General features: G+C 31.9%; 1 protein-coding gene across 8 annotated transcripts in view; it reads right to left on the bottom strand.

Annotated features, from left to right (window-relative positions):
* Window positions 1-6,012: 6,012 nt before the first annotated feature.
* The window catches only part of LOC106463863 (ninein-like protein), a 156,543-nt gene continuing 149,037 nt past the window's right edge, over window positions 6,013-13,518 (bottom strand). For all 8 annotated transcript variants that reach the window (XM_022391483.1, XM_022391484.1, XM_022391486.1 and 5 more), the window contains 4 exons: window positions 11,920-11,997; window positions 9,658-10,521; window positions 8,320-8,411; window positions 6,013-7,524 (listed from right to left, as the gene is read on the bottom strand). In XM_022391483.1, coding sequence (XP_022247191.1) covers window positions 7,336-7,524; window positions 8,320-8,411; window positions 9,658-10,521; window positions 11,920-11,997 — 1,223 coding nt within the window. In that variant the 3' untranslated portion in view covers window positions 6,013-7,335. The remainder of the gene's footprint in view (window positions 7,525-8,319; window positions 8,412-9,657; window positions 10,522-11,919; window positions 11,998-13,518) is intronic.

Raw genomic sequence — 13,518 nt, 5'->3', positions numbered from 1 at the left:
CTTAAAATAAAAACTGTAATCTTAATATGGCATGCTCTAAGACTGCATATGTATAAATGTGGAGGGAACTTGTATTATTCTCCCCTAAGAAACAGCAACGAAAACATCTATTTTACACATTATACCATAGAAAGTTAACCTTCAGGTTAACTAGATTTGATGTCTTTGATGAGTAATAGTGTTTTCATAATTCTTGTTTTTTCGTTGTGAAGTACAAATTTACACAGTGGGATATCTATACTCTGCCCACCTCGGGTATCAGAACCCGAGTTTTAGTGTTATAAACTCTCACACTTACCGCTGAGCCATCTGTGGCTTTCATAGTTCATTATAATGAGTATCTGGATAAAATTATACTGTAGTCCCCCGTAATCAAAACAACAACGAAAACATACTTTACAAGCTATACCACAGAAAGTTAAGCTTCTGGTTAACTAGGTTTTATGACATTACTTATGTTATTGCGTGTTTCATAAGTCATAAGAACGTTTACTTGGAACCAGTTTTAGAAAATCTTAAGTTCGAAGGGGTGCACCTTACTTTAACAAAAGTAAACTCGGGGGTGCACCTTACTTTAACAAAAGTAAACTCAGGGGGTGCACCTTACTTTAACAAAGGTAAACTCAGGGGGTGCACTTTACTTTAACAAAGGTAAACTCATGAGATGCACCTTACTTTAACAAAGGTAAACTTGGGGGGGGGGGTATTCAGTAACTTTCACTTTGTAATAATCCTTTCAATAGCGAATTACCCCACGAGCAAATTGGGCAGTTGCTCAGGGCCGTGGTTAACCTGGGTCAAGGAATTACTCTTATTTAACCATCTGTTGTACATATTATCACAATACGGTGAAAAAATGTATTTATATTGCTGAGAAAAAAAAATTTGGTGAAACATATTTCGGTAGATTATAAATGAGTACATTACCTGGAAGTGGCATTGTTCAATTGAGGAACCAACAAAATAATTACATGGTTTATTTAGACTGTTACATGGAAGTAAGAGCAGCATTCAACTACAGAACTGAAGCAGCAAAGATAGATTTGTTACATGTATGTTACAATGTATTATAGAGTACATAATTTAAATAACCAATATCTACTTAACCAATGTGTATGTTACATTTACTTTATTAACTTGAAAGAAAATTTAATGTATGTATATTTTTCTTTTTGTAAATGTTTTACATCGTGCATGACACGATGAGGTGGATAAAGCTTAGAGAGATCTCATTCTTATTTGGAACAAGTAAAAGTACCCGTCCCCAGTGACGAGAAACGATTGAGTTAATCTAGTAAAAATACCCGTCCCGAGTGACTGGAAAAGTTTAAGTTAATCTATCAATTTAAATTATTTCATGGGCTTTTAAAAAAATTAATTGGTTTCTCTCTGAGCCTAAGCTCTAAGCTACTTATACTGCCCACCGCGAAAAGTAATCGTTCAGCATTTCAGTCATGCTAAGAGGCGCTCAACAATAACATACGGTAAATCTACGTTTTTATTCTTTAAGTTACGTCACATTTTAAAATGTCAATGATTGTGTGATTAATTCTAGTGTAGAATATCCTGCTGCGAAATAAAACTTGACATAAACATTATTCATGTCTGTTCTCCAGTTATTTCAAAAGTGAATGTTGAGCTTTGCCTACTTGAGTAGCTTTTCAAAACAGCGCGGGAAGCGGCCGTCGTAAATGGGAGACAGACAAACACCACGCGGTTCGCAGTATATACAAGATTTGTTCAGTAGTGTGTGAGTGCTACATACTTGTAGTTTTGTGTTATCTAGATCAGGAATTTCATGTATTAGATATATTCGCGTCTATGCTTATCTTTATGACTCTCTTTCTCCTATAGTTTCTATTTATTACTATGCTCCAAAGCATTAAAGTAACGAAAATACTTGTATAATATATTTTAACAATTTGTACAAAATGAAGGTTAAGCTTAGTGCAAACTGTATTTAAAATCATGTTTTTGTATTAATTACAATATAACTGATTGTTTGTATGCATTTATTTGGTGGAAAGATGTGGAAGTTACTCTGTGAACCCCCCTCACCCAACATTTGCGGATGTTCTCAGTCTCTGCTCATTAAGATCATTAAGTACAATAATCTTAGAATACTGAATCAAATTTATACATTTTTTTATTTCGATTTGCGCCACAAGATTTAAAAACAAATTGCACTTAAAGAAATAATCAGTACATTTGAACTTGTAGATCTATTTCAATATATCCTAAAAAACTTTTTTTGGTCACTGTACATAATATCAAACAAACCCTTCGTCTGGCGCTAAGATATTTGTTCGTTGAACATGATAGAAGATAACGTTCAACAAGATCACCGTACTTAAGGACTGTGTTCACTTCCTCATTATTCATAGGAACTATTTTAAACAACAAGGGTATGAATTTTATTAACAACACACACACACACAGAGACAAAATGTCCTAGCCTCTTTCAAAATATAGGTTTTTAAGCTATTATTTAAATTCTACTGATGAAGTACACCATTTTATACACTTTTAGAAACAGCACAGCACTCTGGGTAAATTAGCAGCGAGCTTCAAAATTCGTTCTAAAGCTTTGACTGCCAATACATTATCGTCATTTTTAAACACTTCTCATCATACCACTATTGCTACTACCAAAAGAGCCGAATACTAACGTTTTTGGTGCACCTGACACAGAGCTGCTACTTCATGGAGAATGCCACATATCAAAGGGACTGCTGGAACTGATGAAGTCTTACTCGTAACACTTCACTGCCTATACAGATGAAAATTCTTGAAAAAAATACCTGTAACTGAAAGGGAGATTTCCTGGGTACTTAATGAGGAAAAACAATGATGAAAACCATGGTAATTAAACCCACAGAAAGCTTCTGTGTAATTTACTTTGTAACTAAAAGAAAATACGTTTTCTTTTAACAAGAAACTTGAAATTTTGAGTTCATCATCTGTATACGTACATATAATTATCTAAAACTGACTAATTTACAACGAAACTGATACAATATCTGACAACTGTGTATAAAATTATGTTCATACATTGTAATCAAATCCACCTCTCTAAGGCCTAGGAAGAGTTGTGCATACATCAGGCTTTAGATGAAAAGGCTGTAATGTTTTTAAAGGCACCAAAAATATTTATAAGAGAGGATTTAAGGCATTGAAGAGGAACAAGGAATTAAAGATGGTTAAATAAACTATTACTTTACATCTACACTGTTAACACAGCGGAAGGGATTAAAGATGGTTAAATAAGCTATTACTTTACATCTACACTGTTAACACAGCGGAAGGGATTAAAGATGGTTAAATAAACTATTACTTTACATCTACACTGTTAACACAGCGGAAGGGATTGAAGATGGTTAAATAAGCTATTACTTTACATCTACACTGTTAACACAGCGGAAGGGATTAAAGATGGTTAAATAAGCTATTACTTTACATCTACACTGTTAACACAACGGAAGGGAGTAAAGATGGTTAAGTAAGCTATTACTTTACATCTACACTGTTAACACAGCGGAAGGGGTTAAAGATGGTTAAGTAAGCTATTACTTTGATTTTCCCCTCATGCTGTGTTACAATGTAAATATAATCTTGGTTTCAATGCATCGTACAATCTTAAACCATTTTTGTCACTTTGTAATAATCCAATAAGAAATAAGTATTAAAAATGTACAGCAACGATGAAAATCCATCTCAACAATTTAAATACATAAAGCTTTAAAAGTAATAACAAACCATTTAAAACATCTCAAGTTTACACCATGGCAAACCCAGAAGAATATCAACAATAAGACACCTATAATGTATTAAATAACTTGACCTAAATATACTACCTGACAAGTTGTAAGATAAGCAGTTTAGGAATGATTTGATGAGATCAGTAATAGCAGCTAGTAATGAAATGTAAATTGTTCTGAAAATCCGTAATTCAACCTTTCACTTATAGCACAATAATGTTTTAACTTCACCTAGAAAAATTAAGGCATTATTAACACTGCTTTATTGATATGATACACTTTTAAGTCTTTGATATTATGTAGGGAATAATCTTATTAATTATTAAATTATTTAAAATTGTAGTTATTTCCAACTTCTCCAGTTGTATATATCATGTGCAACACCCTAACACAACATAAACGTGGCATATAGGCCCATTCATGCAGCTAACAAATTAATTGCTTTCAAAATGTTGCAGCGACGGCTACAGAAAACACATTATCTGTCACTTCAGGATACTATGATGTCTAACAACTTTGATAGTCGATAGAGATAAACTATTATATTACAGAAATACAATACACATACATGTCTGACAAATAAATATGCAGAACCAGAAAAAAACAAACGAATACCATGACGGTATTGTTCGTTTTGATAGGTGATGAACAATTCTATCAGTCTAAAATAAAAGATAGACATACTACAATAGCTTGAACAATAAAAACCAAGAGAAGGTACACTATAAAAATCAGGACAAGTGTATAACAGAATAGGCACTGCCTGAACTAGTATAACTTAAGAGAAGATACAACTGCTAGGACAAATACTTATTAGCGTAACTAGAACTGCTTGAACTGGTAAATACCAAAAGAAAATACATACTCTGAAATAGGTAGTGCCACTACATAACAAAATAACTACAGCTACTTAAAACATTAAACATCAATAGAAGATACATACGCTGAAATAAGTAGTGCCACTACATAATACAATAGCTACAGCTACTTAAAACATTAAACATCAATAGAAGATACATACACTGAAATAAGTAGTGCCACTACATAATACAATAGCTACAGCTACTTAAAACATTAAACATCAATAGAAGATACATTACACAGCAATAGATAGTTAGTACCAGTACATAATAACTGCTTAAGTCAGTAAACACCAAGAGAAGATAAACATACTGCAATAGCCAAACCCATTACATAAAGGAAAAACTATAACTGTTGGAACCAGTAAACATTGAAAGAAGATACATATATTACAACATCTAGAACTACATAACAGAAGATCTACAACTGTCTGAGCTAATAAACACCAAGAGAAGACGTACAACAGATAAAGCAATAAAGAAGAAAGAGCGAGAGCTATCTAATATTTTATCTGAAAGTCCATTCCAATAAATAACAACAGAATGAGAGGAAGACTGTATAACAATAAACAGACTAGTAAACAACAGGAAACACCACTGTTTGTGACATTTGGGACAGAATTAAACCCAATACATAATAGAAAAAGGTATGGTTGTCATAAGAATGTTAGTTAAAGAGTAAATCATAGTATTATGAGTAAATAAACAACTGAAATAGAAGTTACACAGTATACAGTAATCATATGGAATATAAATAATTACTCAAAGAAAGTGTATACTGTGATCATACAGTATGTAGTAACTAACCAATGAGAGGAGTTATATACTGTGATCATACAGTATGTAGTAACTAACCAATCAGAGAAGCTATATATTATAACCATACAGTATGTAGTAACTAACCAATGAGAGGAGTTATATACTGTGATCATACAGTATGTAGTAAATAACCAATCAGAAAAGCTATATACTATGACGACACAGTATGTAGTAACTAACAAAGGTCATAGTATATAGCTCCTCTGATTGGTTAGTTGCTACATACTGTATGGTCATAGTATATAGCTCCTCTGATCTGATTGGTTATTTACTACATACTGTATGATCACAGTATATAGCTCCTCTGATTGGTTAGTTACTACATACTGTATCAGCTTCTCTACTACATACTGTATGATCATAGTATATAGCTCCTCTGATTGGTTAGTTGCTACATACTGTATGATCACAGTATATAGCTCCTCTGATTGGTTAGTTACTACATACTGTATGATCACAGTATATAGCTCCTCTGATTGGTTAGTTACTACATACTGTATGATCATAGTGTATAGCTCCTCTGATTTGTTAGTTACTACATACTGTACGGTCATAGTATATAGCTCATCTGATTGGTTAGATGCTACATACTGTATGGTCATAGTATATAGCTCCTCTGATTGGTTAGATACTACATACTGTATGGTCGTAGTATATAGCTCCTCTGATTGGTTAGTTAATACATACTGTATGGTTATAATATATAGCTTCTCTGATTGGTTAGTTACTACATACTGTATGGTCATAGTATATAGCTCATATACTGTAATTATGTGGATGCAGATGAATACTTTCATCAAAAGGTGCATTGTAACAAATTAATAAGAAAAATTAGATAATTGTAGTACTAGAGTTCTGACAATATCAAATGAAGAGAAAAGTGTAGTAATTTAACACAAACAAACATTGTAAGCATTTATTAATATCTTAATATTAGTTCTGATAAAAAAAAAGCTATGATGCACCTAAATTAAAAATTTTTTGATTAAGGTGAATAGACAAGTAGATATATAAATGATACACTGATAAATAAAACAGTTATGGATAACTTGCCAGCATTTCTTGGCCTAACACTGTTACTCATAAAAAATCTGCTAGCCACTTATCCATTAATATCTAGCCATACAGATAGAGCAGGTAAAAACAATACGTTAGCATTGACATGCACTATTTCCTTATCATTTATTCATCAGGACATGCAAATATCTTGAATAGCACAATTGTATGTTGTTGGCTAAACAACTCACCAACACTGAATAACACAACTGGACACAATGAATGACAGCAGTGAAAATAGTTCAACACTTGTTTAGTCTAGTGGACACAGTTGACCACAACAGTGAAATTAGTTTTATATCTATTTCCCACATCCTTGACAATCAGAGGCCATTTATGACAAGAGTTATAATAACGTCTTCCCACATCCTTGACAATCAGAGGCTATATATGACAAGAGTTATAATAATGTCTTCCCACATCCTTGACAATCAGAGGCCATATATGACAAGAGTTATAATAATGTCTTCCCGCATCCTTGACAATCAGAGGCCATATATGACAAGAGTTATAGTAATGTCTTCCCACATCCTTGACAATCAGAGGCCATATATGACAAGAGTTATAATAATGTCTTCCCACATCCTTGACAATCAGAGGCCATATATGACAAGAGTTATAATAATGTCTTCTTATGTCACATTCAACACTGGCTAGCACTACTGGACACAGCAGTCAAAACACTGAAGTTATCATAATGTTTGCTACTAGAGAACTTAGCAATGACTAACCATAATGAATACACCTGAACACAGCACTGAAATTCCAGTAATGTCTGTTAACAGTTTAATCTACACTTTACACTGGAATCGAGTATGACTAGCTATAATTGACACACGTGATCACAATACTGCACTTCTAGTAATGTCTGCGAGCAGCTTACTCAGTACTTTACACTTATACTGGAGTCGAGTACTGTTTTGCTCAGCTTTTAGTAGTTGTTCTTCACATTTCTGTAATTCTCTTGTCAGAGCTGCATTTTCTACGTACAAATCTTTTAACAGCATGTCGGTCTGGCTAGGAATTGTCTCCTAAAAGAGGAAAAATTTTAAATGCTTCTTTTAACCAACATATCTAAGCTAATTTTTCCTGTGATTAAAAACAGCATATCTTATAAACAAGAAATAAACTATGACATATCTTTTAGTTTTATAATTATAACTCTACACCAACAAGTTCTTTAACTCTTGCTATATATATATTCTAGTTTTCCTCTCACATCACATGTTTACTCGGTAATAAACCTACTCTACAATTGAGCTGAATAGATGGCTGTAACTTTAGCCAAAATATTGAAAATAAAAACAAAATGATATACAGAAAATTTCGATGACGAGGAACCCACTTTGAGACTAATAATGCTTGGAGATAGCTTGAATGGGTAATGGAGAAAAACTTTAATATAATTTTAACATAACAGCAAATGTACAACATTTCCACAAGGTTTTGTACCTGATGATGACAAAATATTATAGAAAATTTATTTAATTTAACTTCCCTCTTATCATCTGCTATCTTTAACCTGTTTTCTCTTTTTTCTAATATTTACTTTTTGTCCTTAAATTAAAAATGAATGAACATATGATAAAATGGCCTTTTACTGAAACATTAAATTTTTTCAACAACAGCTGTAGATCAAAATACTTCTATGTTTAACATATATCACTAAGAAATATGTGACACCCCAAGTTATTTCTATAATAACATGGAAACTGATCTTTCTGTGGACTAAACCTAAAGCTCCCCCCTCACTATACTTCACAATAGATAGAAAGAAGATAAAAGATACTCCATCACCAGACATGCAAACAATCCTCACTACCAACCTCTGTGCCTTGTGATTGGAAGTGACGAAGTTTGTGAAGTTCCTCCTTATATTGTAGTTCCATTTCTACCCGCTCCATCATGTGTTCTTGTCCTACAAGTAGGTTAGGGTAAGGTTTTTGACTTGTTAATTTCTCCTTCACCATCCATTTTATCAAAGTTTACAGGCAGCCAACACAATATACAAGAGCATGCACTTTAAAATAATTACGTAAGTAAACGTGCATTCTTACACACCACCACCATTAATCCATTTTAATACAGTAACTGTTCAGAAGAAAATTAAAGGATATTAGTAATGATGCTTTTATGTATCATACTTATTGACCTGTTCATGGAAAATATAACTACGTAACTTGCATTAAGTATCAACCAGTCCATGGCAAGAAAAAAAGTTATGAAAGATACCAACACCCCACATTCTGTTTGAAAACTATCGTAAAACTTGAAAGAAAACAAAATAATTTAACACTGATGGTTCTTGAATTTTCTAACAATAATCCTATTTTTTTCTGTTTTAAAGATTGAGTTGGATGATAGATGGATAATGAACATTCTTTATACTAATCCTTTTAATAAGAGGTTGAATTAACAAGATACAAGTTGAAATGGATATGTTTAAATAAAGTGGGAACTTTAGTTAACTATTAGAACAAACAGTTCCAAGATGACTCGTCACTTCTTTCAGGTTGTTCATTTTATCCTACAGAAATCAAAAGTAGAAGTAAGAGACAACTGAGACTACACAATTAAGTCTGGATAGTATGTTGTTTGATTCGCAGCCTCATCTATTACTGTATGATTAACCCATCCAGTGCTATCACCATATGACATACGGTAGTTGTTGAGAATGCTATCATTGTATAACATATAGGTTTATATTTCCTGACACTGAAAAATGTTAACATTATTTACCCAAACTTTTTAACTGTCCTTTATACTAATAGATATTTTAACATAGTTTTAAATAATAGTAGTCAAAACATACCTCTATCTTCATATGTTTTCAATACAATACTTTCAATAATTTTACCCTATTTAACTTTGTGATTCTTAGATATGGAAGGCATAAAACCAAACAAGTAACATAACCGTTATTAATAATTAACCTTATAAAGCATTGAAAGTATGATTTTTTTTCTGTTGTTTTAAGTTTAATTTTTCAACAAATTTTTTCTTGTTCAACTAGATGTACAATAGCATGAATTGCTCAAAATCAATTTCTGTTCATTGTTTAAATAATTGGAAAAATTACTTTTTGTAAAGCACCATAAATAAAATGCCTACATAGTATAAATAAGTCAGTCAAGTGCAAGTAATCTAAAGAGGGCAAAGCTTACTAAGGTGTTTCAGTTTCTCTTCATATTCTTGCTTAATGTTCTCTTGTTCTTGAAAGTAGTTTGTCTCCAGCTGACTCTCTAAAGTCTTGAGTGTTTTTGAAAGGAGAGAATCTAGCTTGTCATTAAACCTATTCATTAAACTTTCATCTCCTCCTGCTGCCTGGCACGGATTGGAACTTGGTATATTGAATAGCTTTTGTATGTCAGTTTTTAACTGGGTTCTTAGAGAGTCAATGATTGAATTCAAATCTGTGCTGACTGTATTTGGGTTATTTGAAAAGTTTTTTACAATCTCATGACCACTCAAGCTATTTTTTGAACTTTCCCGAGATGTTGCTGTCTGTTCTTTTTCTAAGCAACTTAAAGTCACTTCATCCATTTTCTTCTCCAGGTCATGCTTCTGGCTTTCCAGCTGTTTGTTCATTTTGATTTGTCTGTTCAACTCTTCATCCTTCTGACTCAACAGAGATGTAAGCTGAGCCCTTATGTTTCCAATTTCATCTTCTTTCCTAGAAAGAGTTTCTTCTTTGATTCTGATCTCCTCTGTGATCTGTCTTTTCACCTCCTCCACCTGTTGCTGCATCTGGATTTTTAAAGTTTTCACAGTATTTCGTTGCTCATCCAGTTCTTCCTGCAATCTTTGTACCAGTGTGTCCATCTGGACAGAACCATCCAAACTGAAGTCCATGTTATCCTTGTCCACGTCAGCTTGTTTTAGAAGTTGGGCTTCGAGGTCTGTGATTCTATTTCTGTAAGAATTTTCAACTTCTCTTAAAGTTCTTTCATAGTCATTCTTTAATTTCTCCATTTCCTCTTGGTGATTCTCTTTCATCTGCTCCACTTCAAATGGCATTCTTGATAAACCTAATGAAAAATTTACATATTATTACCTCAAAAGATTCAAAGGATAGAAACTGATAGATGTTGGTTTCCAACAGAGTAATCTTGAAAGACTCAGAAGAGAAACTAAGCAAACAATCCAGAGTTTAATAGTTATGATGTTCAACATACTAATATTTTAAATTTAAGATATTTCAGGAATGGTGTTAAATCTAATAACCTTGCGAGGAACATCAAACTCTGATTAGAAACTGTGAATTAGTTCAATGTTTAAATTTTAAGAATGAGCTTCTTTGTACCCGAAGATCGAGAGCACTATATAAAAATTAAAAACTTGTGATTATAACAACAAAAACTTTTTATCATTTAAAACAGTAAACTATAACATTGAAAATACCATGAAATACATACCTTAAAAAGATCAAGAAATATATATGTACCATAATATGATGAAAATGTACCTTTACACTATCTTTTAAACCTCTACACTATCACAAGTAGTAATCCACTTGACTTGAGATTAGCCAGTTAGTTGGATTTTGTTCTTATTTACACTCCTTTTCTAAGCTACTTTGCAAATTTTGTATAGAGGTAGGAATGGATTAGGAACATAATCTGTTTGAAAGTGGATGTAAAAAAATTGAAACCAAATAAGAATAGGGATACACTAACAAAACTATTAAAAATATTTTCCCAAGTAAAATTCTTGATGTACAACAGAAGTCCAAAAATACACGCTTACGTGTTGTTGTTGTCATTTTTCAGTTGTTCCTGAATTTCTGTATAGATAAAGTTAGTCATTTTGTTATAAGCTGATCAGCAGGTTTCAATATTATAAAAATAGCTCTACAAATAAGGGCTTACGTGTTGTTGTCATTTTTCAGTTGTTCCTGAATTTCTGTATAGATAAAGTTAGTCATTTTGTTATAAGCTGATCAGCAGGTTTCAATATTATAAAAATAGCTCTACAAATAAGGGCTTACGTGTTGTTGTCTTTTTTCAGTTGTTCCTGAATTTCTGTATAGATAAAGTTAGTCATTTTGTTATAAGCTGATCAGCAGGTTTCAATATTATAAAAATAGCTCTACAAATAAGGGCTGAAAACAACACTAACAGCAAGGATACCCAACTGAGTGGCCTGAGTGATTTTGTGATTTACCTATTATTCATCAATAACACTAATTATTATTAATTGTAATTTTTATTAGAGATCTTCAACAGCTTTTCTTGAAGAAGTTTACTACATAATTCTTTATTTTTATTCAAGTGATGTTAACTCCACTGCAAACAAGTGTTGAAAAACTTAGTCTAATTTCAACATAAAAAGGTGGATTTTGATCAATTAAACTGAACAGTTAGTAGTTTCAAAAATATCACTGAACTTTGACATACTGCATAAAATGAGAGCATAACCAGTGTTACCTTCTTCAACTTCTGGTGTCAGGTGAATTCTTCTTCTTACTTTACCAAGTTTGGGGCTATCATCTCCAGAATTTTCATCTGAAATACAAGGAAAAATACATGTTTTTTAAGGTACAGCAGTTTCATGAAATGTATTTTTCTCTTTCTTTGATTTACTAAAATCTACAGTTACCATTAAATAGTGATATTTCTCTAAAATTAGTCAAATTTAATAGAATATTTTATAAAATATTCCTTTCTTTTTGTTTGGTTTAACAAAGTCTACAGTTATATTTAACCCTATGCATACAAGAGGGTCCAAGTGAGCATGTTACAACCTTTTTTAACAAGTTATATTCAGAATCTAAATAAACAACTGTATTATCAATGTATGTCATTAATGTATTATTGACATACATTGATAATAAAGTTGTTTATTAATGTATTATTGACATACATTGATAATACAGTTGTTTAATAATACCTTTGTCATCAAAATAGAGATAATATAAAAATTTTCAATTACAAACCAAGTTTTAATTTTTTTCAATTTTAAAAGGAAATATTTATACAAGTTCCCAGTCTTCACTTCTCTGTGTCATGCGATGCACCTTCACTCTGAATTGTCCCATTTAGGTTTCATTTCTATCACATGTGATTTTATGAGTGTCCTGCTAACTGAAAACACTGACTATTTATACTGGAAAGCCAGAATATAAAATTAGAATCTCCCATCTTGTTAACTTACTGAGATACATAAAAGAAAAATGTGAAACTCATATGACATGTCCTTCCCATATCTATTTGTTCTTCAAAAAATATCAGTAACTCTCTCTGAAGTTGCTATTGGATTACTTATAACAAATAGAAAGAGCAGCTATTTTTTTTACAAGATTTCTTACACAGTTGTTTCATTTTGCAGCGAGTAAGTACATGTTTAGCCTCAGTTTTACTCTTGGCAATTGTGTTTTTCTGCTTGGAACAGTTAACGGAATTTTTTAAACCTATCTAAAGTTTAGTCAGAAAGCCAGTTAAATTACAATAGTTTCGAGAAATTCTACTTTAGTACCTAATATGTTTTTATGTTCTAAGATGCATATTTGAAAAGAACATTAATGATTTTGTGGAAGTATGCTCTCAAGTACTTACTGAAAAAAGGCTTCAATTGTAATGTAAGTCCAAAATTTCTGGTTTTAAGTGTATTTTTTATTTAATGTTAAATATTTTTCAAGTAATCTAGATGCAAAAATTAGAAACTTATTAGGTTGGATAAACAAGAAAAATAATGATTTAATGCAACCAGCTCAAGCTGTGTCACAACTGAAACCTGATGGATTGTTTACACTAAGTTATCTTGCAGTCACATACTTGGGTAAGGCTTAAATGGCACTTTGGAGTAATATTATTAGAAGCAAGAAGATGCAAAACGGTTAGATAGCCAAGTAATTTCCATTGCCTATTAAAACCTGCAGTCACAGTCATTCTAGAAAAAAAAAAGTCCAATTTTTATTTTGTAGTTTTTATTTTTTTTGTTTGTTAGATGATTTCCATACAGTTAATATTAGTGTAGAAAAAAAAAAGTTTTATTCGGAAAAAAAATTATGATATTTATTTAGGAGG

Source organism: Limulus polyphemus, unplaced genomic scaffold (assembly GCF_000517525.1).
Source record: "Limulus polyphemus unplaced genomic scaffold, Limulus_polyphemus-2.1.2 Scaffold1506, whole genome shotgun sequence".
In the NCBI taxonomy this organism is placed as follows: Eukaryota; Metazoa; Arthropoda; class Merostomata; order Xiphosura; family Limulidae; genus Limulus; species Limulus polyphemus.
Note: the sequence above shows the minus strand (reverse complement) of the source record. Positions and strands in the feature narration are given on the sequence as shown.